Consider the following 27502-nt stretch of genomic DNA (forward strand, 5'->3'; position numbering starts at 1 on the left):
CTGTCTGGGATGATTCCTATGAATTTTTCTTGGTGTTGTGGAGACCACTGTTTGTTAGCCTTTGGCATGGTGCATGCTTTTCCCAGGGCTTCTTGTTCTGACATCACCAGTGATGTAGCTACAAAAACCTCAACAGGTTCGTTAATAGACCCAGCTGACTCTTTTGTACTGTGCAGCTTTACAATAATAATTATTGTAAAGCTGCACAGTAAAAAAGAGTCAGCTGGGTCTATTAATGAACCTGCTGAGGTTAACCTCGAGCATTTGTATTCTGTTGAAATTTCAGCCGATGATAGCATCTCTTTTAGACAAACAGTGAAATTCGCTGGTACATGTATCTGGTTCTTAGTGACATCCATGCATCATATAGTCTCCTTCGCAGCCGTTATTAGGGTCGTCACGCAACGTTCCTCCCTTAGTGGGGAGGAGCGTTGTGGAAGACCCTAATAACGGCCGCGAAGGAGACTATGCATCACAGCAGTTTGCCAAATTGCTTTACCTAAGTTCTAATCCCTGAGGATCTTCCTGAGGAAATCTCTTGTTTATCATTGCACATAAGATCTCTTGTCTCTGACTAGCATCTGGTGGGTGAAGCTCTACACAGCAACAAAACAGATGACATCCTCTTGATGTCAGTAGTGAAGGGTGCAGTGAATCATGGGATTTGCTGGTTGCTATGACAACAACTCTGCTATTGTTGTCAATCTCTGTGGCAATGAGCTCCTTGAATACTGGTGACAGAATTAAGAGGATAATAAATGAAATGATATTTTAGTTAAATAGGTTTTTGTGAACTAACTACTATCTGCCACCAACCATTTTTTGGACAGTCAATTTACTCCTGCATTATAATTATTTACTACAGAAATTTCAGAAAATATGTCCATGGTAACATTAACTACAGTGTAGGTGTTATGTTAGATGGTTAATTTAGAGAATTGGAAGAAAACTGTCAAGAGTAATGAGGTATCCATATTGAAGGGGAGTCAATAAAGTGGTGTCTGATAAAAAATGGTGTTGGTTTTTGAGGAGAGGGGAAAACCGGAGTACCCAGAGAAAAACCTCTCAGGGCAAGGACAAGAACCAACAACAAACTCAACCCACAGATGAGGCCAAGTCCAGGAATCAAACCTTGCCCACATTAGTAGGAGGTAAAGTAAAATAGAGATACAAACAGAGATACAAGTCTTGTAATAATAATTATTAGCAAACTATGAATGGATGAATGAATGAAAGAGCAAAATAAACCAAAGATTGAAAAAACAAACAAAGGAATGAATAAACAAAATGAACAATTTGACAAACAAACAAATGATATGTGTGACCGACAGTTCGATAGGCTGATTGACTGAACTGTCACCTTGAGCAAGTCGACGTTTGTACAGAGCTTCTCCACCCATCTCTTGCAGTGCACTTGGAGCTGACACAATTTGATCCAAATCATCAAACAGGATAACAGAGGGTTGATGCCACGCAGCCTCAACAAACAGCTGTTGCCACTGTTTTTGAATGGCATCAACTCGTTTTCCTACCACGAAAAAAATGAAACAAAATGAAACACTTGCGAAGGGTTTCATGCAAGGGCAGATCACTATTTAATAGTAACTTTTTTTGCCTTAAATTTAAGAAGTTAAACCTTTAACCCCTAAGGCAAAAGGACATTTTCTCCAGATTCAAGACTACAAACTCAATGTCATGTATGATATACATGTACCATTTTAAAGCTACTCATGAGTGTATTTCATAACTGATATAATTATGAATGAGAAAAGTTGTGGCTTTGAGATAAATGGCCTTAAAATTTAATAGTTCAAAAACATCCCAATCCTTGTGTATATTAGGTATACCCCTAAACTATAGCTTCTCAGACACACACTGCTGGGAGCCATGTCAAGCCGACCACCGCAAGCCTGACTTTATTCACACAATAACAATAACAGCTTCACAAAATATACAAGTACATGTATACATGGAAGGTCAAAGCATGAACTTGCTAAAAATCAAACAAAATCTTAACTCGTTTAGAAGTGAATTGAACAACTGAAAAACTCTAGGGTGGGTGGGTGGGAAGGTCAACAATGGCGGTCAACAAAAAACAACTGCCCGCCCTTACATGTCACATGACCTAAACCCATCCCCAGGCCCCCAGCGGTGTGTGAGAAAAACATTTTCCACTTTTTTCGTTTCACTCAGCCAGTGGAAAATCACCCTTATTTTGCAGTTCTCAACATCTTCATTAATGTGAGAGCTGTCTCCAGACCCACAACTTCTAGGGGGAAAAAGTTGAAAAGTTATGGGGTTGGTCAACCATATCACATATGGGAGGGGGTAAAGACTTTTTCCTTTTAACGAGTAGATCTTCACAAGACCATCTTAAGGTCAAAAATTCATAGAAATCTGTCAAATATTGACAGAGTTATGGCCTTAAGTGCCAATTGGCACTCTTAGGGATTGAAGGGTTATTAGAAGTAATCAGCTATTTCTTGTTTATTAGAAAAAAGAATTTTGCTCAAAAACCTAATATGCAAAATTATAATAAGTTTCTTACGTGATAACCAGTCTCTGTACCAAAGTAGAGCTTACCGGTACATAGAACATTTCCAAGGCAAAAAATGCATTCACCATTAGGTAGCCTTGCATAAAACCATTCATGTCTTCTCCTACATGTATTTGACCCACCCACAATGCTAAAAGTGAACTTTCCTTCACAGCATTTTAGCGTCATAGGAAAGGTGGTTACTTGTCAGGGTTTCATTCACAGACGCCAAAAACCCAAAAGTAAGAACCACCTTGTATAGCATAATAGTACTACCGGTACATGTATAAGGGAATTCCTGTTCAACAGCTTTCACTTGCTAGGTAAGGAACTATTCATTATTTCTGGGAGGGGAAGTAGGGTGGCTTGTCAACTTCCTTGACCATAAATAAGGATAATATTATTGATCATATTATCTTCCATGTCTTCATTCTTAATGTTCAGTCAACATAATCAAAAAGTTAAATCCACATATTTACACAACAAACGGCTTCTGAATCCAGAGAGAAAAAGATTATCACTAACCTCTGAACGGAATACAGTCCACTATTGTCACATGTGCACAGACGGGCCACTGATGAAGTTGATGACACACTGCATGAGCAAGAGCTGTCTTGCCGCAGCCAATCCCAGCTCCTGAACCACTGCCACAGATCAACAATGCACCATTCCGTAAACCTGTGATGATGTTACCTCCAAGAGAATTGGCCAGAGGTCTCTGTCCTAATGCAGATAAGGTATGATCCAGGCATTTATGAAAGATGTCTGTTACACCACTAGACAAAGAATGATTGGATTGTCAGTTGCAAGTCTTAGACTAATTCAAACGCTCTCTAATTAGTTTTTAAAAGGGTTCTTAAGGTCATTCCCCTAAAATAGAACCTACACTCAGATTTTTTCCAAACTTTGCCCATGTGTGGTTCGCTATATGTAAACTACAAAAATGAAATAAAAAGAGGGGGTCCCCATACTTGTTCTTCAGCAACGAAGCATTGAAATATGTTAATTTCTGCATGTTTAGACAAAAAGGACTATAATAGAGCATTTGCCAAAAACAGGAATTATTTTCTGAAGAGAACAGTTAACGGCTCATTTCATAGAAATTTTTCCTTGTTCATAAATCATTTTCAATGTGAAATCTGTGTGAAAACTATTCCTAACCAGTACTACTGAGATATTCAACAAAATAATCTAATTCCTTACTTCTGAAGCTAGACCAAAATGTCCATTGGCTAGATATTAGGTGGAAAATTTGATATTTCTAACACTAGGATTTTCCTTAAATTTTCACGGTAGTTAGTAAACGATATTGTGGTTAGAAATCTGAAAAGAGAAAATAGGTTCACCGGGTTGGTTTTGCAGATATTTCACAAAGCAGTGGTAAATCGAGCTTCAAAACTGGTTTCTCCGCGAAGGGACTGGGGCGAGTCTTATGAAAACACCTTAATTTCCGCGCAAAATGCAAATTAAGAATTTTGTTGTTAGATGCAAGTCAGATTGAGTGATACTCAGTAGTTAGCTAGAAATGAACGTAAATTTCTTATTTTGTCATTGTGCGCAGTAGAGTTGCGCACTGCAAAACAGGGGAATGACCTTAAATGTTTTTAGTCTCTGAATAAAAAATTCAAAACTCTACTTAAGAAATCTAGCTTGAGTAGAGGGCAAGAGACACATTCTCGTGTCAGATTGACCATTCCTCAAACCACTATTAATTTAAATACTGCATGATTGATTTTAAGGCAAAAATATATACTGTACAAAGACGTTGTGGCAAATATTATGACTTGGTAAATGTTGAATTAACCCAGCAATCAGACTCTATTATTTTTTGTTTTGCTTGGAAAAGGAAATGGAACAAGTGGCCAAATAAGAGGATATAAGAGCACTGCTAAAACTAGACCTAATAATATTGCAGGTTAACGTTAAATTAAATACTGAACAGACAAAATGCACAGGTCCACACAGCCTTTTCAGTCAGGATTTGGCTCAACCTGGATAAGGAGATTACTTTCTAAAGAAACTACGATGCTGTGTCAGTGGGGATGATCAGCACATGGTATATAATACATATAATTATTAAAAGTATTATTAATAATTTTTATAACTAGTAATAATCAAAGATTAGGGAGTGATTTCAATGATCTCCATCTCAGGCTCTCTCTCCTTTGCCAAGTTGGTGATGATGTCATCCGCCCCTACAAAATATGCAGGGGAAGCCAGATATGCATCCTAAGATCCATTCATTGATTCAATCGACATTGCCAGTCCCATACACTCTTGACTCCAATCTGCATTAGGCCTGTTCCAAATGTTGCGCTACTGCCGTGCCAAACTAAATTCAGGAATTTAATTGGACTTAAAAAAGCGGCAGTAGCATGACATTTAATACCATTTAGTTCGGCAGGCTGAATTAAGTTCAGCACGACTATTAAGCATGGCAGTAGCACGGCAGTAGCGAGACTTGGTTTTATATAGTGTGCTATTGCCATGCCGAACTAGATTCTTACATTATTTTAATGTATTTTGGGTTAATTTGTTCGTTCTACGCATTTCTATATTTTAGAATTTGGTGCGACTGAATTAAATGCGACGTTTGAAACCACTGCTGTGCTACTGCCGAGTCAAACTGATTTAAGTTCGGCACGGCAGTAGCATGATGTTTGGAACAGGCCCTAGGAGTGCATTCTTTTTATGTTAAATGCAATAATGTACAGCTTTAGTATTTATTGTACATACACAATTACGTTCTTACCCTAGATCTGCAATCCTGTGCTTGAGGCAAAATGGCTTGCTGTCTTGAGTGGTCACTGCTTGATCAGGACTCTTCAATAGTTTTGAGGGTGTTCCAATGACAACTGTCACATTCTTAAGTGAGTCAGGTTTAAGGTGATAATATGGCGGGCTATCTGTTGAGCTGGAGGTTTGCTGATGACTCAACACTGTGACCATAAACTGAAGGGGATGACCTACTGCAAACAAAACAAGTATTAAAGTAATATCGAGTCCCATGCACCTTATAGATTATAAATGGATTCTACATGACTGAATTGTGGTTCAAATTTATCCTAGGCTTGCTTTAAACTTATCTTCCTATTGTTCTTGGGTATTTTAAAGGTATGATAATGAGTTTGAAACAATAACAAATGAAACTTAAACCAAGGACTGTACTGTACTTAAACAACAACAACAACAACAACTGTACTTAAATAGACTTTGCAGAATAAGGCTGCAAGCATTGGGTGTGACTTACATTTATCCTGACTGTCATGTGTTCCTCAGTAAAGGACAGAGGAAAAACCAGGGTCCCAAAAAAGGTGGGGGAGGGAGGGGTGGGGAGATCTTTGGAGTCCTGTAACCCACCAAAAATTTATATCTGGGCTTTGTTAAAAATAGGAATCGACACTCGAGATTGAAGAACCTCAAAATCATTACTGACAGCAACTTTCATAGTAGAAAGCCTTAGCTTTATTTCTTTTGCTCTCAAGATCGTGTGGTTGTAATTCCGAGAAGGAGGAATTTAACACTTGTTTCTTTTGCCAGTAGGTAACTAAATAAAAACCCAGCAGCGCAACTGAGACGTTTGGAAACGCGCTTCCAGTCCAGTGGAGCGGGAAACGCACTTCTGGTCAGTATTCCATGGGAACACGGTTACTCAGCTCAAGATGGCGGATAACCATGGTAGGACCACAGAAAGGAATTAAATTTCACTTGAGGTATGAAATAATGTATTTTTTGCCATTTCATTTTTTTTTGTACTTATACTGGGAAATTTTGGGGGTCTTCGTTTTGGAGTTGTTGGGGTCTTAGGGTCTTCGTTTTAGAGGTCTTTGTTTTCGAGACACACCCCTGAGACCTGATTTTCCATCTTGGAGCCCTGGAGCCCTTAGACACTTTGTGAGGAAAGAGCAAACTTAAGGTCACAAGGGACAGGTCACATTCCACAGGCCACATGTAAAAAATTAGATAAATCTGTAGTCAAGAGAAGTAGAAAATGAAAACACTACTCAGTATTTAAGCTTAGCAACATCAGCAGTGGAGAAGGATTGAACCATGACAAAAATTACAGGCTTGAATCAGTCTGGAATCCATGACAAGTTGTGTACATTGTATCAGTGCAGTGCTTTAAATCAGCTAAGATATCAACTGACAGAAGCAAACTGCAAATCAGAGTTGGCCAATATTGTGAGCTTTCCAGCTGGCTTGTAAAGTCAGCTGCAAGGACAAGGCCATTGCTGGAGATTTTTAAATCACCAATTTGAGTCTGACTCAAGTCTGAAATTTTTCTAACAAAGGCTTTCTATCTAACTGCTCAAGTGATCCTCTCTCACAAAATCATATCATTGCCCCACTGCCTACCTTGAGGTACATCAAAGGTCAACAGCATCCCACTACAAAGCACAAGGGGAACCTCTGCACTACAAACAGAACTTATCCACGCTTGGAAAGCTTCCAACACAGTGTCAGCTGAAATGTCCTGAAGCTGAACAAAACAAAACATATCTTAGATGCAGGTTGCACTGAAGACAATCATTTTGCTAGAAGGAACAGTTTCAAGATTACTTTTACAATTTGCAGTAGAAGTTCTATGAGTGTTTCTTGGTGTGGCAGAAACCAAAATATGAATGTTTGTAACCCATTGTGTTCTAGCCAGTGAGCCAAGTTTTTCCTTGCAGGGGTTTGACTTTTTGAATGTGAGAAATTAGGATGAGAACTCCCCCCCCCCCCCCACCCCTTCCATTTTTCACTCTTACCCCAGAGCCACAAGTCACCGGAAAGCTTATTATAAGACCATCAAGATCAGTGGACTTGATTATCTTACCTTTGAACACTGACTAAAATTTTGTTATTTATTATTATTTTGTCATTTGGCAATACACTGCCAAGATGTTGGTAGGAGGGGTAACAATTTTCCTCGAAAAAGTGATTAAATGGTCATATGTACTAAAGTGGTGCATTTGTTGCTGTGACAACCAGGAATTCTCCTAAATCTTCAGGAATCTTGTAAAGACCTAAGCCATCCGAACTACTATGCTGCCTTTCATGAGAGGGCCCTGTCAGCCTAGTAGGCTACATGTAGTCTACCAAAAGGCTTTAAATATGAAGAGGATATTACAGGGCAGTGCAAAGATATGAATATATTTTCGAGTGGTAAAATATTGTTTTTAACACATTAAGAAAATAAAATTCATATCTTCAAGCCATCATGTAATTTTCTTTTTATTATATGGACAAATCTATCCCTTGCCATTTTTTACCGACTGTTTGCATAAACAACTGTGAAAAAGTGGGAAATGACGTCATCAATATCCTCACTAGCGAGGATATGGAAAATACGCCACTTGGGTCCCGGATGTTGGTGTATGATTTTTCCAGTGAAACACTTGTGTCTATATAATAATTAAAAGAAGCCTCAGAAAAATGCACATAAGATTCATGTCCACAGTCTTAATATTAATTTTATATGTTTTATACTTAACCTTCTGGTCAGTATCATCATGAGGATGCAGGATAATTCCTTTGATGTCTGACGGACCATAAGATACACTCTGCACTTTAACTAATGATAGATCCTTCATACCAAGTAGATGGCACAAATCTCTGGACATTCCAATATGGCCTGGTAAAACATGCTTTGCCGTTACAAGTTCACTTTTGCTACTTGTCATCACCATGGTAACAATACAGCCAGGTAAAGGTGTATCGATGGATGACTCACCAGCTGGTTCTAAAAAAAAACTAAGTTCAGTGTACTTAAAGGGTGAAAAGTTGTCCGTTTCTAGTGTTGTTGCACACGCAACAAAATTAATCAATTCTAATTGGTCAAAGACAAAAGCAGTACAATAATTTTTAATCATTAATCCTAACTTGTACTCTGGATCCGTAGAAGTTCCTGTCACAATATTTCCATGGAAACAGAAAGCGAAGCCAAACATGACAAATTAGGAAGTTAGGAGCCCAACGTGTAAAGTGTTAGGTGCTGCTGCAAAAAATTTAGGCACCCCGAGTATTTTCATGGGTGCCTTAGGCTACCGGGCTCCTTTTAGGCAGCAGCCTTGATCACTTATGCCTATAAATCACAAATTGAAGGACTGGGGGCATACAGGTGTCAAAAACCTTGTGTCAAATTTTAAGTACTAGATTTTTGGTTTTTTATTAATTAAAAGATATGACCAAAGTCTGTAAAAATAATGCACCAGAGTTCCTCAAATCAACTGTCCTAGGCCATGTGCCAAAAATTAGAGCAATTGAAAGAAAACAGAAAAAAATCCAAATGTCACATTTTATTTTTTTTCCTATTTTCTTTGGATTGCGGTCATTTTTGTCATGTGCTCATTTTAGAAACTAACTTGACTGTAGGTCCATTTTGTCCCTGTGGTTTGGTTGTGTTTAAGACAAAACATCAACCTAAAATTTCACATTGGACCTTCATACCGGGCCAGCTCCTCACCTGACTTGAGGTCGTACAATTTCCTGTACTTCCTGATTATACATGCTTGTAGTTCCAAAACATGACTTAATAAACAAAATCATTTTTTAAACTTGAAATGTTCTAATTAAGCTTAAGTCATTCCTTATCAAAATTACAATGTAGGTATTCAGTACTAATTACAACATTACTGCTGTTAATGGCTGAACCCTGAAATGGCAGTCAAGTCATAATATTATTTGCAGAAGTATGTCTTAAGATAATTTTTTTTTTCTGTCAACTGCTTGACTGTATTCCAACTTACTCAGGATTGCTTACCTTGACTAGAACTGTTTGTGGCTTCAGTGTCACTGTTCGGAGTAGGATCCTGTGTTCTAGAAACGACATTTTCATGGCTGTTTATTGTCGTGCTACTTGAGAACAAGGCAGCCCTTTCCATTGGAGACAGCAATTTACTTATTTGTACAGCTTTTACCATTGTTCCGTCAGATGGTGGAAATGATTCCAAATTACAAGTCCATGATTTTAAAACCAGTGGCGGCAATGAAGCAAAGTCCACAAACACTGCTGAAGGCTGTAAGGAATAATAATTCATACATATTGATTTTGAAAGATGCATTTTATCTGACTCAATACTGTCCATTGTAAGCTCTGGTTGTACTCTCAAGCACATTTCAAATTCAGTTTCTTTGAGAACATTGTTACCAAGTTTTGGAGTACTGTCCAAAGATGACTCGGAAGTTCTCAAGTTTTCTTCACGTGAGGGGATTTCTTTCCGAGTAAATGAAGTCTGATTTTCACCACCACAACTTTCGTCATCAATGCCATAAAGCAAATTTTGAAGATAACCAGAAAGTCTTGAAATCAAGCCATGATCAACACCTTTGACATGTTCATCTGACGCGGCAAAACTAGAAGCGGTTGCAGACAGTTGACTATTAGCATTAGTAACACTGGGATCAGAAGGAGAAGTTGTTAATGAAGTTTGTTGCTTGCTATCTGCTATCCCACCAACTTCATTACTTCCTTGTGTTATGTCATGATTAGTGGATGCAATGGAGTTCTGTTGGAGGTCTTTTGATGGAGAGAAATGTCTGAGTTTTGGTGATACAACCACTTCTGTGAACTCGTCAAGCCTCACGCAACTGGCATTAGGCTCAAGATCAACTGAAAGAAAAGATCATTAAGTAATTTATAGTGATATTTATAGCAAGGCACTGTTTTGGTTGTTGAAGTCTGGTAAAGGTTCTTGATGATTTGCACTGAGACCACAACCTGTAATATGTTCCAGTTTAGAGGAGCCTATTTTTTTCATGGCCTTTCACCATGCCCCTTCACATGCAACACCTGTGGCAGAGTCTAATAGTCCCGCATCGGTCTGCACAGCCACAGCAGGTGATGCTCTAACCCCGGCACAGATCCATGATCTCCCAAGATCCACAGATGCCAATGATGATTTTTCATGGGTTCTGTTACCAACTCAAGATGATTGCTGTAATGCACCTCCTGAATAAAACCATGGAAAATTTAATGTTGTTTTTTTCAATTCAACTGAGCAAAATTTGAGCATCAAGCAAATTCAAATTAGGGAACAAATAACAGGACTTACCAGTAGTAGATGAGGAAAGGGGAACCCCAGTAGATAAGATAACATACAAGTATAGGGCTGACAAATTACAAAGCAGAAGTGAGATTTGAATGAACAGAGTGTTCACATGGTTTCAATGCCATTCAACATTTTCAAGAACAAAGGAAATGTTGAATCAATGTTGAATTAAAGACATTTTTGTATGCTTAAACAATGTTAAACAACCTGTTCAAAAGCCTCCGATGTTTTGTTCAACAACTGTGTGTTGGAGCAAATGTTGAAACCGTTTAAACGGGCCTTAATGTGTATGTCATGTCTTAAGCATGGGTCTGCCATGTTGAAACAACCCACAATGAGTATTGATATTTTTCAATCAGAACTAAGTATTATGATAATAAAAAAGTAGTTTTCAATTTTAGTGTCAATTTAATTTGTTTGCTTTGGTTTTGCTTTTGTTTACTGACGTGAAGGGTGTTTAAATGCAGTGTACATGAAGTACTAGTTTATATTGTTTTCAGGTCGTTTTTGGACCACAAGCTTTCTTCGCTGACCTGTATTCTTCAGTGTAGTTTGGGCTATTTGGTCTTGGTAATCAATTTCAGAAAAGGTTAACTTGAAACCATTTACTGCATTCTGTGTCTAGTTAGCAAAACTTGCACCACCTTTTCAACCAACAAGAAGCAAAACCGAACCTTGTCATGAATTGCTAACATTCATAAATTTCCTGTGCTTGGTGAGCACTCGTGACATGTATTTGCTTGCAGTTCTGATTGGTTCAGAATGGAGCAACATCTATGGTCAGCAAACTGATGCTAGCAAGGCTAGGCCCCTCTGCTCTCTGTCACGCAACTCATGTGAGTTGCGTGATAGAAAGTGGAGGGGCCAGGACTGGACTAGGAGTGATTTAAGGACGGTGCCTACTATTGTTACTGCGCATACGTTCTGCGCATCGCGAGATACTCAGGTTTCCTATGGGTGGTGCCTACTAATACAGGGTTAATTTTGCGCGGTTTAAAACTATACGGAAAAAGCAGAACTTACCAAATGCCTTTGGTATTTCAAAAGAAAATTGGGGGTAACCATGCATTTTTCAGAGAAAATTAAGCTTCAATTTAGGAAAAAATCCCATACATTGCTTTATATTTTGGCGCTTTTTAGAGATATTGTTGCTTTATTATCTCTGAAAAATGCGTGGTTACCCCCAATTTTCTTTTTGGATTCCAATAGGCCTTGCTAAGATCTGCTTTTCCCGCATAGTCATAAACCGCACAAAAATACTTTGGAATTAGTAGGCACCGTCCTTAACATGGCTATCAATTAAAAACCCTAGCCATCCAAGTTGCAGAACTTAATGCAACAGAAAAGTGTTTTAAAAGTAATGATCACATGCTTAAAGTGCTACTATGACGAAATTTGCATCTTTCTAATCTGAGCCATTTTAAAACATAAACAAGTAGTCTGTACATGAAGAAGAATGCTGTTTACTATTTTCAAATATCTCTTGTTGCGAACTAAATAACAGCAGAATACAGTTTATGAAGTAGAATCCATATGAAAATTAGCCATGTGGAATTTTTCGTGTTGAGCCAATGACATCACTTCCTGTAATTTGAGCCTTAACATCCGGAACAAGGCCAAGTAATGGCGGCCGTGAAATCTTGAATAAAAAGCTAAAAAAATACTTCCAATCGCCGTAAAGGATTGAAATCTGGTAACATGAGTAAGAAGGTCATATTCTACACGAAAATGCAAAAAGATGGAAAATGAAATTTTCGTCCCAGGGGCACTTTAATAAAGTGAGCAGTGAAAGACACCATGGATCAGTGTTCAACTAGGGCATATATTTCACATGGGAACAATTCAAACTTACCAATTTTTACTACCACACACATGTTGTTTTGAATCCAAATTGGCAGTAGCTGGCCAGGGAACACTACTCTTACTTGGTTCAGAAGCTGGGTCTCAATATACCCAGCATGAAGTTCCTAACAAATTATGAACAACAACAATAACAGCATTGAATAGAGTTTCCTTCTACTAAAACCAGTTCTATTAGAATTTTTGGAGCTGACATTTTCCTTCCCCTCACAAAAGAATAAAATAAACATTATTTTTACCTTGCTGTTTACTTTTAGGGCCGCACATTTCACCAGTCCTGACCAAACCATTCAACATGTTATGCCATCTAACAGTGGTTACAATAATATTGAAGGAGTGAAAGCATAACCCTGGACCTTGTGTCAAATTTTATGACAAATTCTTGTTTGTTTGATTTTTCAACTAGGCCAAAATAGATTGTCAGTAAACAAAGATCAAAGGAAGAAGTTGAACAACAGATGCTTTGGAGCAAAACAACACAGAACAATGTTCATTGATTAAATTGCAAGAACTCAGGCACTCTTGAGAAAAACGAAGAATCTCCCTAATATTGGACCTAAGACAGTTACATGTATGCTCTCAGCCTTTCAACTGCTACTACCCCCTTCCTTGTCCCCCTGTTATATACCTGCCACCTGTCATGCATTATGCATTAGTCTCACGCCTGCGGACTATTAAGACATCGATCTTACACATGGAGGACAATTTCTCATGCCTGACTTACAAATCCGGACGAGTTGTTCTTTAACACATTATTAACAACAAAAATTCAATTCAGTTTCCCCCCAAAAAGGTGCTAATGTTGACTTTGTGTCCTAATAATTGTCCGTTCGAATTGGAAGTGTTCAAAGGTTGTTAAAACATCTTCGCGCATTTTCGGCAACGTTCGGAAGTCTTCAGAAAATTGTCAGAAATCTTCGGAAGTGGATGGGATGTTTTCGGAAATCCTGGTCATGACGAGACGAAAATCTCACGCATTTGGCAGGTATATGCTGCCACCAGCAGGCAAGAGAATTAACCTTATTAAACTGGCTGGTCATCACAAAACCTCTTTCTTTTAAGAGGGATACTTGACTCAATATTTTCTTATTATTCTTGACCTCACAAAATGATAGATTTAGATTAATTTTAAATTCAATTCACAGATCATTGCATCAAGTCTTTCAATTTTTTGGTACAAAATGTCTTACGTGACCAGGTTGAGCAAGTTGTGGCAGCTCAATGATTTCTTTGTAAATAACAAAAATTTCTAACTATACAATATTATCATTTATAAGTTTTCTGTAAACTCACCAGTATTTCCCAGTCATTAGCACTAACTGGATCCACACTTATCCTGTTGCATGACAGGATACTAACGACAGGTTCAACTAAGATCTAAAATGGCAAATCAGTAAAAACAAGGATCTTTAAAATTTAATAACCAATACATACATGTCTAAAAAAAGGACTGCATTAGACTTCAAGCAGAAAAATAAAAACTGCTTCAAATTGTCCATTTCTTTGACCAAAATAGCAGTGGGCTAGGGTGTCTTCCATATGTCTCCCACTGAAAATCATCCCTCCACCCCATCAGTTTTTTTTTTTGTAGTCTTGAATTCCCGTTAGTATCGACTCTCAATAACCTTCAAGTTTAGACACTGATGCATTTTTAATATTTGTAAATGAAATTCTTGTACAGTATAATTATTTTGGGATGTCCTTGGAAGAAATCCTTCACAGGATCCTAAGATCCCAAACCCTCAATTAGTCCTAACACCAACCAGTATAAAAACTGAGAAAGGTATAAAGCTTAAAGTCCAAACAAAGTACCACCACTTTACTATCAACAATCAGTAGATTCAATAATGATGACAAAAGGAAGGGAAGGTTTATTACCATACTTTATTTGACCTATGGCAAGCAAGTCATAACTTTACAGTTTCCACCTGTTCATTTCTTTCACGCTCTGTTACACTGTGCAATTTTTCTTGCAACTTGTCTTGTAATTTGGTTGTGCCATTGCAACACAAGTTGTCAGAATCATCACCTTGTATCTAACATAGCCTGAGATGAATGTCTCACAATGGTTTTGTTGCAGTTATCGTCATAAGAAAGAAAACAGACTTCTACTTTTCACGATGATTGCGGCATCAAAAGAATTAAAAAGACATGTTCATTTCCGGCATGTTACACTGCGCAACGGTTCATGCAACTTGCGTTGCAACAAAGTTGCGAGGAAAAGTTACAAGAAAATGGCCTGACAGCAGCTTTTGTGCAGGTTTTTATTTAACCAGCCATTTAATCATTAAATCCCATGGTAAACTAAAAAGCATTTGGGTGTTCTGTTACCTGTTGATCCTCGACTAATCCAAGTGAGTCTGCAAACTTTTTACCAAGTTGAATAACAGATGAAGTGCTAGTCAAGGGATCATGTTTCGTACTGCGAATCACCTCACCAGACCAACTGGTGAAGGCTTTGCCATCTGCCCACTGTAGTTGAAGAGCAAAGGGCTGACCCTGATACAGTTTTGGGAAAAATGATTATTTATCACATATTTGTTACAATTTAATGAGTTAGGACTGGACCACCCTGCTAGCAGAGGTTTCTGTTTTCGTGGAAAGAAAACAGAAGTGACAAAAACAACAAAGTGAAATCTCTGCTAGCAGGGTTGACCATTAGATGTTACAAAGACATAACTTTGAAAAATACAGTTGAAAATCCTTGGTTGACCATAATTATAATAATTAAGGGTTGCGATATAACCACTTTTCCAAATACCAAAATTTTCGTCATCAAACAATACAAGCTTGAACCTCTCCAAAACAAAACCCCTTTAGTAAGTGACTGCAACAAGTATAATTTGAGGCTGATGGTATGAAATTTTATACTGTGAATTCATAACCCCCAGCATAAACTACTCGACACTTAATAAGGGTAGTGCATAATAATTAGGCTACATGGAGTATACCATCACCCTCCCCCCCCCCCCCCAGCCCCACTCACAAACAGATTGTGGTAACACATCCTGTTGTTGCACTTTTCCTTGCGCTTTTCCTATGACGAATTAGAACTTACTCGAGTAAAAAAACGAGTGACTGCAACGACGCTAGTATTATGCAAAATGCGCCTCAAGTCGTACCTGAATTCTTAATCCTATCGCCTCTGCGAGATCCCCAGACAAGCTGACAAAGCAGGTTTTCGACGAGTTCGTTCTAAGGCAAGCTGATCTCATCCGATTCATTTCAACTTAAACATCCACGCTTCAGATTTCCACTGAAAAGTTCACTCAGCCCAGGACTAAATGTACCTACTTGGTCGCCATTTTCAGCTGTTGTCTGAATCGCAGGCTCAAGTTCGCAGTGACTAGTCCCCAGGTTTCCCCGCATTCAAAAAGGCGGAGCACCAGTGGTGGTTGGACACGGTCCGCAAAGCATGCTGGGGCGAGTTGTCGGTTCGAGGTCAGTTGTAACAAACCTTCGTGCTGTGCGGATCTCAAGAAATGACAAATTTTCGCTTCAAAAAGGCAGAAAATCGGTTAATTCGGTAATTTTTTCGATAAGTTTTCTCTGGTTACCGTTAGCGGACATCGACTGACTAATGTAACGCTCAAAACGTTGGGTTTACACGGCAATCCTAGCGATCGATCGATCGAAAGCCGGTACAGCCGAAACTGCTCCATGTAATTACCACTTCCATACAATTGCAAAACCAATCCTGTCGTCCTTCTATGAAATCGTACCTTTTGAATTATAATGTACGATCACGGGCTTGAAAATCTGGCATTGAAATATTCAGAGTTCATAACTACTGGAATCCAATTCTGGTGGAAATAGCCGAATATTATAATACGAAATGAAGTAAACAAGGATTGTAGGGAAATGAAGATTTTCACGGCCTTCCCTGCTAGCAGAGGTCTCTGACGGCGAGACTCTCTCCCTTCTCGCCGTCAGAGACCTCTGCTAGCAGGGAATTCACGGCCTTACTGGATAGGAATTTCGTTTAACCATTCTGTATACTGGTTGCCAATGAGACTGGGTCATGGAAAAAAGCTCTCACACAAGTTCAGCTTGCAAGAGTCATAGATTTTAGCCACACAGGAGTACTAAATATATGTTTGATATAACAAGTTTTTCAATTATAATTTGTTTTATTACATCACATTTTGCATGAGGGAAATGAAAACATCAAATTGATCTTGAATGAAATAAGTCAAAAAACCTTGTAAACAATGCCAAATACTCTACCTTCCTTTACTGGGCAGACCCTTACTTTGTATGAAAGAGTCAGTGTATTTGATCAAGGTGAGGGGCCCTAGGTGCATGCTCCCTCTTCAATTATATATTTAAAAGAAAATTAGGCCTTGTAATACAAACATCAATACACAAAACAATGTTATGGATATTATGTACATTAGTACCCTCAAACATAGAGAGTGTGAAAGCCAAAAGGTAAGGTGGTAAGGAATCACAAATGAACAATAAAAATTCAGAGTAAGTACAAATAGCTGCACAAAAATGATTACTCGTTTCCATAGTCCAACAGCTAAACTATGATAGCACACAATATAAAAATATTGACTTCACATCCCCCATCCCCCTTTCCCATTACTACAGTGGTTCAGCCTTATGAAAAAATCCAAAAACCTGTGAGCAATATTCTCTTTGATCTTGGAAGATGTCTGGTTCAGTACTAACAAGACAGACTACCAACTGTTAAATCTATGTTTTTATTTTATTTTAATAATAACAATCACATTAATAATGAAAACTGCTGTATATATTGCACATGTAATTCATAACTTGGCAAAGGGGCACAGTATTATAGTCAAAATAGATGTCCTCCTCTCCTTTACATGTACTAGTCACTTTAAATCTACAACATATCCATTATAATTATGTTATTGGATAATTTGGAGAAATATTGAAATACAAATTGAGGGGAACTCTGCTCACAAGGCATGCCCCCCACTCATAAACTAAGGGCCTGTTTACATCGAAATGTTTTTTGTACACCAATGTGAAGGTGGATGACTCGACATAGTTCGCAGAGCATACCAGAGATTTCAGCCACAGACAATAGTCAAGTACAATTCAGGGGCACAGTATTATAGTCACACTAGTCCCCCTCTCCTCTACATGTACTTGTCACTTTAAATCTACAACATATCCAATAATTATGTAATTAGATTGAAGAAATATTGAAAATACAAATTGAGGGGAACTCTGCTCACAAGGCATGCCCCCCCCCCCCCTCATAAACTAAGGTCTGTTTGCATCGAAGTGTATTTTGTACACCAATGCAAAGGTGGATGACTCGACATAGTTTGCAAAAAGAGCATACCAGAGACAATAGCAATGACAATAATTATTGAGATCAAACTTGGAAAAGGGGCACAGAATTATAGTCACGCCAGATGTCTCCTTCTCCTTTGCACGTACTTGTCACTTTAAATCTACAACATATCCAATAATTATGAATTAGATTGGAGAAATATTGAAAAATAAATTGAGGGGAACTCTGCTCACAAGGCATGCTAAGGGCCTGTTTACATCGAAGTGTATCTTGTACACCAATGTGAAGGTGGATGACTCGACATAGTTTGCAAAAAGACATACCAGAGATTTCAGCCACTGACAATAGCAATTACAACAATTATTGAGATCAAACTTGGAAAAGGGGCACAGAATTATAGTCACACCAGATGTCTCCTGCTTTGCATGTACTTGTCACTTTAAATCTACAACATATCCAATAATTGTGAATTAGATTGGAGAAATATTGAAAAACAAATTGAGGGGAACTCTGCTCACAAGGCATGCCCCCTCACTCATAAACTAAGGGCCTGTTTACATCGAAGAGTATCTTGTACACCAATGTGAAGGTGGATGACTCCACATAGTTTGCCGAGCATACCAGAGATTTCAGCTACTGCCAATAGTCAAGATTAATTGAGATCAAATTAGCATACATCTACTTTGAAGGTCATCTTGCAAATCAGCTGTCAATCCCTTTTATTAACAACACAAATTACATACAATTTATACACAATTATATATTTATACCATAAGCACAGAGGTAATAGGTCAAATCATCAATAGAGATTTCATATATGCTTGACTTTTGATGTAAAATATATGCCTGAAGTGACCAAATATTTTTTTGTATGGGAATATATGGAAATATATACAGTCAGTTAACGCATAGAGAGTATAAATATACAGCTCAGGCATGCAAATTGTTGTACAAGCATACAAGATATACTTTAAAAGTATAAGTAGAATGTAATTTCTGCACAACTGATTCGTAATTTAAAGGAACTAAGTCGCAAGTGTTTCCCCTTTTTGGTTATTAATTTTTCTGTGGATCTGTGCTTGTGATAATAATATTTCTGATATTTTAGTCGACATCTACCAACAGTCCATAGATCTCCATAGCCCTGAAGCCTCAACATTTTTGTCCTGAGGTGAAATAGCAGGTCATTTAGAACAGCTGGCTAGAGCTTTCACTTGAGCTTTAGTTGTAAACCTAGAGACAAATCAAGCAAAGAGGAAAACGTCACAATAAATCTTTATGTTACATCGTGACTCGCTCATTTTTTGCTCCTCACAATTGCCAAACTTTAAACGCACATAGCAGAAAAACGGTGAGAGGTGCGATGGGGTGCGATGCCTTAAAATCCAAGAGCAACTCTTTATTAAACAAATGGTGAAATTTTTTTTCTTGGAACCCTCACGATATAGCGTCAAAAAGCAAACGCGTCCATTGATCATTGCACGTGGAGAAAAGCCGCCATATTGGACAAGCTTGCGAGGAAGTCGAATATTGACGACAATAACAAAGGAAATGATGAGAAAATACAATCACTGGTCACCTACATACCTCGTCATTTGTTGAATCCTTTCATTTGGAAGAAAAGCCGTATACACGGTGAATAAAATAGTAAATAAGACGAAGCAATTATTCGCGTGAAGATCCTTCCTGAAAACGCTGGTGAAAGAATACGGTGATGTGATTGGCCAATTACTGCTACCATGATGCTCTTCGGACCGTGTCCAACCACCACTGGCGGAGCACCATGTGACCGCGTACCACAGGTTTTAGGTCCTCTTCGGTCCTCTTTTTATATAGCCTCCCTTCTCCTCACAAGCCTTACTCTGATTCAAATCCAGATCATATAAATTACTGCAAAACTCGAGGCATGGTTAGCGCTAACCAAGCGCTAACCCGGGTTAAATACTATGACAACCTATAAGTTTTAAAACCTCTTAACCAATGGTTTGCGCTAACCATGCTTTGAGCAACTCAGCCGAGAGGTTAAGTTAGTCTATATAGCATTTCCACTGTTTTCCTTCTGTTAATACTGATCATTTAATTTCATATTTCGTGGCTTCGACAGAACATGAGCTGCAAGAATCTAACTTATATAATCGAATGGTCTTTGCGAGCATGCGAGCAGTGTGTTTATTTTTGCGAGCACGAGCAGTTGACAAATTTTTCTTGCGAGCAGTGAGCACTTTAGAAAATACAGATGGCGACCAGCGAGCACTTCGAGTACTTCGTAAATTTTCCGCTAGCCGGAATCTCTCTTTTATTTAAAACAGGATACGTTGTTTTGCGCCAAGTAATTGCTAATAATCTGGCTGACACCTCCAAAACAGAACAATCGTTACGGGCTGAACTCAGTTGAAGAAAGACTGAAGCCAGAGGTAAGGATGTTTCAACCTTTTTGTTTTAACCATATCATAACTGATTTATCGTTTATATATGTATAAAACAGGAGTAAAAAATAACTACAAAGGAGGATTAACGAAATTTCGAGCAATCGAGCACATGTTAACGAGAATGTGAGCATGCAAGCAGTTGCAAAATTTTGCGAGCACGAGCAAGCGAGCACCCGTGTAATTTTTGCGAGCAATTTGAGCAGAGGCCAAATTTTGCGAGCACTTTTAAATTGAATGAGACCGTTCGATGCTCCTTTATATGGTGAAAAAGATTGGCGAAGATTTAATAGTTCTCTTTCTATCCTGTAGGATCAGTTGAAGGGACTGATATATTGAAAAGAAGCTCGACCATGTTCATCACACATATTTGAATCAACAAACCCGGGCAACAAAGTCGATGTACGCCGCAATTTCCCCGGTGGTGACTATAGCGGCGGAATTTCGTCAAATTTGTTGGTTGGTTTGGAGGAACAGGAAGCCTCGTCCTCAAGGATTCCTTGACGTCACTTTTCAACACGACGGCTGATTGTTTGAAGAACAGGTCACTTTGCATTTGAGGACGAGAATGATTTCAAGGCTATCCCTCTTTGTTGCTCTTAGCCTTTTGGGAAAAGTTTTATTACATATAAAGGCCTGAATTGCTGTTCTGAATAGAACGGTTGAATTTTTTTTATTTTTTTTGTTTTTGCCAAAAACATCACACCACCAGCAAAAGACGCGCTCCATTGACGATTCTCCGCGATAAGACTGGAAACGAGAGAGATAAAAAAAATATTATAAGTTTTGTTCCCTTCTGTTACCACTTAGCCTGTTCCAGGCTCTCAGTGTACCGCGACAGACGCGAAGGAGCGGGCGAGAGGCTAGTTACCGCTTCCCAAAAGCGAAGCGAGAGGACGCCTGATGGCGGGTTAAAATGTGTTCTTTTTAGGAAAAAAAGGACGGATTAAGGAATTGAACTTCACCATAAAATGTACGAAACAGAAAAAAAAAAAGAAACTAATTTTTTTTCACAAGTTTTATTTGCATTTTTTTAGTCACATCCAGTTGATCAAGCCGCTTCGCCTTCCTCCTCTTCTTCCTCATCAAACTCTCCTTCCTCTTCGGCGGTGGCATCCTGGTACTGCTGGTACTCAGACACAAGATCATTCATGTTGGATTCAGCCTACAGAGAAAAAACGAAACAAAAACTGTGAAATGCAGAACAATGTTATACTCTCTAAACAAGTGCCTACCTTTCACTGACTTAGCTAAGTTGAAAGACATCGAGACTATCATCTTCAAAATTCCAATTGAAACAACCTGGCAGAGGAGAAACGCAAAGACCTTGAAGAGCTTTGGATGGACCCGCACGGACAAGGGCGTGGAAGGGCAACCGTGTTAACCAATTGTTCTTTCCCAAGAGTGAAGGGAGAAGGGATGAGCAGATCATCTTTCCTTAAACTAGCGGAGGAACTGTAGGGCTAGCCATCGTTACCGAAACGTTTCTCTTTCGGTGATCGTTTTTATGGAATACGTGTGAACTGGAGGCAAAAACGGAAAATACTTTTGCGTTTTCAAACAAAAACTGATAGCTGTGGACGGGTAAAAACGATTCAAAGACAGTACGTGTCGAGAGAAATTTTGAAAAACAAACAAAACAAAAAAACCGTATTTAGACTGTTCATTTAAAAAAAAATTGGTCAAAATAAAAGTGTTCCTAACTGACTCTCAGCCTGGGTAATATTCTTAAATTTTGACTAACCTCAATCTCAACGTTCTTATAATAAAGGTTCTTACAAAAACTGAAAAAGTGTAATGTAAGTATCTAAGAGTCTGATCTAAGTGCGCACTCCATTTGTCAGGAATGGCCGGCCAGGTCAGTTCATAAACGGAATTTACCAAATTGAAGAATTAGTTCTATCCTAGTCCTTCGAATTTTTTCAACATTGTATGGACCATCTTCGGAGTGATTATTTTTTTAAGATTTTGCAGTACCATCCCTTAAAAATGACGCATTCGATTTACAGACTGCCCGGTCGGGCCAGCCAGTTATGACAAATGGAAAGCACTCTAAGTTTTTGTACGTACCTCGGTGAATTCCATCTCATCCATACCCTCTCCAGTGTACCAATGCAAGAAAGCCTTGCGCCTGAACATAGCAGTGAACTGCTCGCTGATGCGTTTAAACAGCTCTTGGATGGCGGTGCTGTTACCCACGAAGGTGGCAGACATCTTCAGACCTCGAGGAGGAATATCACAAACGGCGGTCTTGACGTTGTTAGGGATCCACTCCACAAAGTAGGAGCTGTTCTTGTTCTGCACGTTTAACATCTGCTCGTCAACCTCCTTCATGGACATACGGCCGCGGAACATTGCAGCAACAGTTAGGTATCTGCCGTGACGGGGATCACAGGCGGCCATCATGTTCTTGGCATCAAACATCTGCTGGGTGAGTTCTGGTACTGTCAGGGCACGGTACTGCTGGGAACCACGGCTAGTAAGGGGGGCAAACCCAGGCATGAAGAAATGAAGACGGGGGAATGGAACCATGTTAACAGCAAGTTTTCTCAAATCAGCATTGAGCTGGAAATAAAAACGAAATCAAATTAATACAACAAGGAACCTAATTACCGAGGAAGAGCAGACTTTTTTTAAAAAAAAGTCTATCTAGGACAAAGATTCATAGTACAATCTTTGGTGTGACGGACTTTGACTTCAAAAAACGTTAAAACCAATTGTTTATCGAAGAGTAAGAGAAGAAGTTTGAAACACATGCTTGCATGCATACCCATGCTTAATTATCTTTGAAAATGTGTTTGGTTTACCCCCAATTTTCTTTTTGGATTTCAACAGCTCTTAAATCGCGATGAAGTACTTTTGTATTAGTAAGTACCGTCTATAAGAAACCCGAGTTTTCTCGGACTATCTCGGGATGCACAGAACGTGTATGCGTAGTAACAAATGGAGGCACCATAAATCGTTTGACATTCACTTTTATTTCAGTGTAATGTATTTAGCGCAGAGTACTAATTGGGGGCACTTTCCAGATCGAACTGGAATTTAAAAGTGCTGGTTTTTGAGGAGAGGGGAAAAACGGAGTACCCGGAGAAAAACCTCTCGGAGCGAGGAGGAGAACCAACAACAAACTCAACCCACAAATGACCCCACCCGGAAATCCAACCCGGGCCACATTGGTGGGAGACGAGTGCTCTCACCACTGTGCCATCCCTGCTCCACATTTAACTTCGTCTGCGAGTTACTGGTCATCGCGTGAATTCTGTTAACACATATTTACACTTTAAAATCAAAATTACAAACAGGTACCTTGTGCGGAGGAAAATTTACTAACATTCTCCAACACTATTTACCTGGCCGGGAAACCTCAAGCAGGTCGTTACACCGCTCATAGTGGCGGACACAAGATGGTTCAAGTCGCCATAAGTCGGTGTGGTCAGTTTCAGAGTCCTGAAGCAGATATCGTAGAGGGCCTCGTTGTCGATGCAGTATGTTTCGTCGGTATTTTCAACCAACTGATGGACAGACAGCGTAGCGTTGTAGGGTTCAACGACGGTATCTGACACTTTCGGAGAGGGTACAACGCTAAAAGTGTTCATAATTCGGTCTGGGTATTCTTCACGGATCTTTGAAATCAACAGAGTGCCCATTCCAGAGCCGGTACCACCACCGAGGGAGTGTGTGAGTTGAAATCCTTGCAAGCAATCACAGCTTTCTGCTTCCTTTCGGACCACATCGAGAACAGAATCTACAAGTTCAGCGCCTTCCGTGTAATGTCCTTTCGCCCAGTTGTTACCAGCGCCGCTCTGTCCTGTGATATCAAGAATAATTATTAAAAACCGACTTATTGGTTAACGCAGTTCTGGAGGTTTGATTGGTTTAGCGGCCATGGTATATGAGCCATTATACCATGTCTTACAAATATGGTAAGGAGAAAAGAAAATATCACTAAATCAGCAAGATTTAGCGTTTTTTCGTGGTCGTTTTAATAAAACAATTATTCCACTCGCGCTTGTTGGATACGAGATGATTAGAAACAACTCGGCGCTCCGCGACTCCTTGGCTATCTATTTAACAATTAGATTATGAGCTCGAGATTTCTATCGCGTGATAGCTGATGAGGGCGAAGCCCGAATCAGCTATCACGCATAGAAATCTCGAGCGAATAATCTAATTGTTTTAGTATAAATCTACTAGTCGGTCAAAACTAAACAAGTAAATTATCTATTTCCTCATCGCAGACACTTCGAAAACGCGACGAAGCGGCCGCCATTTTGTTGAAAACCGCTACTCACTATTTCGCTCGCGCGCGATTGGTCTAAACGCCTCACGTGACCGAATATACCCCAGCTAAAACTGGGGAATATCCGAGGATATTCCCCAATTTCAAAAACTTCAAGGAGCGTCAAGTTTGCAATTAAAATGAATGTCAAGATTGGGGAACGGTTTGCTTTTGTGACAGAAGAAGAGATAAACCTGCTCGTCGATAAACCAGTACCAGAAAACAACATACGTTCTAAACTAAACGTTTTTGACGGTAAGCTGTTCGTAAACGAAATGTTGAAATACTCAAGCTCGTATTTGCGACATTTTCTCTTGGTTTGAACTCTGTTTAAGTCCTTGAATTAAAAATGTGGTAAAACTGAAAATATGAAAAGAGAAAAGTTTTAGCCCATCTCATTTAAGAGTATTTATGGTTTTCTTTCAGTCTGGCGAAATGAGAAAGCCATCAACAAGCTATTAAACGAGTTTAATTAATAAGCTCGAAGCTCGCTCACACGACGGCAAATATTACAGTTGTAATTCAATGAGAGCAATTCGTGCTGGCCTGGATATAAGGAATTTAAATAACGAAAACATAAATTTCAGTACCATTACTGACAGAGTTCAAGCCGGTAAATGATGCTATCAATGCTCACCTGGTCGAGATCGCTCGCGAACATAAAATCTCGTCCTCGAAACAAAAACCAGCCATGATACCCCGAGATGTCGAAATTCCCTACGAAGAGAAGCAGCTTGTCCTACTCTCGAGCAACAAGTTTAATCCTCAGTGATTGTGAACAACTTCGTTGCTGGCTCCATTCAATGTCAAGTTAGCAAAGAAAGCACTTTGATAGAATCCACCAAAAACAACTGGTGGCGTCGTATTCGACTGTAGGTTCAGCTTCGATTTCTTCACAGGTCGTTTTCGGCTAGCAAATTCCACAATTGTATTTTCGATATAAGGTGCTGCTCCAATTGAACACGAGATAAAGGAAGAGAACGACAAAGCGCCGGCTGTTTCGTTGACGGCAGTTTACACTTTTTACAGAACGCGATACTTTACAGTTTTTCGCTTTCGGTGATCTTTAGCTTGTTCTAGAGAGGAAGTTAGATTCCCTGTAACCTTATCCGCCACTTGTATCTTGCTTTTGTCTTTCACGGAATTAAACAAGTTTACTCTCCTTTCAAATGTTTCACCTTTTCAAGTCCCCAAACAAACGCTTTCGACCTGAAGCGAAATCTGACGTGGAGATGTTGGAAGCCAACTGACAAACTTTGACGTGATTGACATATGACAGAATGGCAGATCCTGCAGATTCCCGCGAGATTCCCGCATGTTGCGAAAAATATTTGAAGGATAATAAACACAATAGCCTCCATTTGACTTTAAAAATATGCTCAGATATTTGTCCTTGGACATTATCTGCTCCTCGAAGCTCACAGTTTTCCTCGAGCTTCGCTCTCGGAAAACTGTTCGCTTCTCGGAACAGATAATGTCCGCGGACAAATATCTGAGCATATTTTCGCGCCAAATGGAGGCTATTGTTTTTGTAGCCAGATTCGTCACCTCCGACTACAGGCGCATCCAACGCGCTTGTGAAATAATTGTTAAAGAAAGAGAAACAAAGCCATTAAAAGTTTTCTTACGATATTGGAGCATTCACTTTTGCGGGTTTTTCAGTTTTTGAAGTTTCTTACCTTTTTTTTGGTTCTTTCAGAAATTTAACTTACTTCTTTGTCAGTTTTAATAAACAGTTTTTTTGAAAGTGTCATAACAACAGCAAATTCACGGCGGTATAAAATTTTGACAAAAAAACCACGATGCTTTTAAGGACGGTGCCTACTATTGTTACTGCGCATACGTTCTGCGCATCTCGAGATACACGGATTTCCTATGGGTGGTGCCTACTAATAGAGGGATAATTTTGCGCGGTTGAAAACTATACGGAGAAAGCAGAACTTAGCAAGTGCTTTTGGTATCTCAAAGGAAAATTAGGGGTAACCATGCATTTTTCAGAGATAATTGAACTTCAATTTAGGAAAAAAATCCCATACATTGCTTTATATTTTGGCGCTTTTTAGAGATATTATTGCTTAATTATCTCTGAAAAATGCGTGGTTACCCCCAATTTTCTTTTTGGATTCCAAGAGGCCTTGCTAAGATCTGCTTTTCCCGCATAGTCATAAGCCGCACAAAAATACTTCGGTATTAGTAGGCACCGTCCTTAAGGCTCGAAAACATGTTTTGAAAGACACTTCTGAAATTGTAGACAGTTTACACAAAAGAGTGCACATAAGACAGCCTTTATAATTAGCTAAAGAATTCTTTTTAGTTATGCATGGTGAAGCAGAATGTTTACTATTCAACTCACCGAAAACAAAATTATCAGGTCTGAAAATCTGTCCGAAAGGTCCGGAACGAACCGAGTCCATTGTACCGGGCTCCAAGTCGACTAAAACTGCTCGTGGTACATATTTTCCTCCTAAAATCGAAAAGAAAAGAAAGTCGGTTGAGAGGCCTAAGGGATTGACATTCACAAACACAAAGCCTGACATGACAGCTTGAATAGCAATGAATTTAGTTTTGTCAAACTTACCGGTTGCTTCATTGTAGTAAACGTTTATTCTTTCCAACTGGAGGTCAGAGTCACCGTGATAGGTACCCGTTGGATCGATTCCATGTTCGTCTGAGATGACTTCCCAGAACTATAGAGGAAAGATGAACTTGAAAATGAGCGGACTTTGTTTTTTCACCCGACATCCCGCTACTTTTTCGCGCAACTGATTCATCACAAAGCGGCGATAAAAATGCATTGAACATAACTTACCTTAGCGCCAATTTGGTTACCGCATTGTCCGGCTTGAAGATGAACGATTTCACGCATTGTAAAAGGTTAGAACAGTGAAACTCCCAAGGAGAAATAACCTACGAACCGACTCCGCAAAAATCTACTTCAAAGCTGACAAAGCCGTTGTTGATTCGTCATCAAAGGGATTTCGTTGCTAACGTCATCGTAAACATCCACGTGTCGCCTCAAATGACGGCTTCTGATTGGTTAATTCCGTGGCGTGGAGATTTGCCTATTGGACAATGATGGGAGAAAGATGTACG

At 39.1% G+C, this 27502-nt stretch overlaps 2 protein-coding genes and 1 long non-coding RNA gene across 5 annotated transcripts in view; all 3 read right to left on the reverse strand.

Annotated features, from left to right (window-relative positions):
* LOC146469379 (peroxisomal ATPase PEX1-like) overlaps nt 1-15756 on the reverse strand; it is a 27218-nt gene extending 11462 nt beyond the window's left edge. The window contains exons 1-11 of one of the 2 annotated variants that reach the window (XM_085123428.1): nt 15552-15756; nt 14761-14928; nt 13723-13806; nt 12422-12536; nt 9282-10130; nt 8014-8261; nt 6893-7016; nt 5289-5502; nt 3062-3312; nt 1361-1528; nt 500-731 (exon numbers count right to left, since the gene is read on the reverse strand). In XM_085123428.1, coding sequence (XP_084979554.1) covers nt 500-731; nt 1361-1528; nt 3062-3312; nt 5289-5502; nt 6893-7016; nt 8014-8261; nt 9282-10130; nt 12422-12536; nt 13723-13806; nt 14761-14928; nt 15552-15653 — 2555 coding nt within the window. In that variant the 5' untranslated portion in view covers nt 15654-15756. Of the gene's footprint in view, nt 1-499; nt 732-1360; nt 1529-3061; nt 3313-5288; nt 5506-6892; nt 7017-8013; nt 8262-9281; nt 10131-12421; nt 12537-13722; nt 13807-14760; nt 14929-15551 lie in introns of both variants that reach the window. The other variant, XM_085123427.1, reaches the window with a different exon arrangement.
* Nucleotides 15757-15825: 69 nt separating this feature from the next.
* Nucleotides 15826-19418, reverse strand: LOC146469380 (uncharacterized). Its single transcript, XR_014867241.1, has 3 exons — nt 19292-19418; nt 16396-18937; nt 15826-16312 (listed from the first exon to the last, which is right to left on the reverse strand). It is a non-coding gene; the product is annotated as an uncharacterized LOC146469380 (long non-coding RNA).
* A 1709-nt stretch (nt 19419-21127) lies between these two features.
* Nucleotides 21128-27383, reverse strand: LOC146469381 (tubulin beta chain). 2 transcript variants are annotated; one of them, XM_085123447.1, is made up of 6 exons: nt 27219-27381; nt 26988-27096; nt 26763-26873; nt 23481-23938; nt 22201-22695; nt 21128-21295 (listed from the first exon to the last, which is right to left on the reverse strand). In XM_085123447.1, exons 1-6 carry the CDS (start codon nt 27273-27275, stop codon nt 21182-21184), a joined length of 1344 nt encoding a protein of 447 aa, XP_084979573.1. In that variant the 5' UTR covers nt 27276-27381; the 3' UTR covers nt 21128-21181. The 2 variants fall into 2 exon arrangements, with proteins under 2 accessions (XP_084979573.1, XP_084979572.1); XM_085123446.1 differs by having other exon boundaries at nt 26763-27096; nt 27219-27383.
* Nucleotides 27384-27502: the final 119 nt, after the last annotated feature.

Source organism: Pavona decussata, unplaced genomic scaffold (genome assembly GCF_977016875.1).
Source record: "Pavona decussata unplaced genomic scaffold, jaPavDecu1.1 SCAFFOLD_124, whole genome shotgun sequence".
Classification (NCBI taxonomy): Eukaryota; Metazoa; Cnidaria; class Anthozoa; order Scleractinia; family Agariciidae; genus Pavona; species Pavona decussata.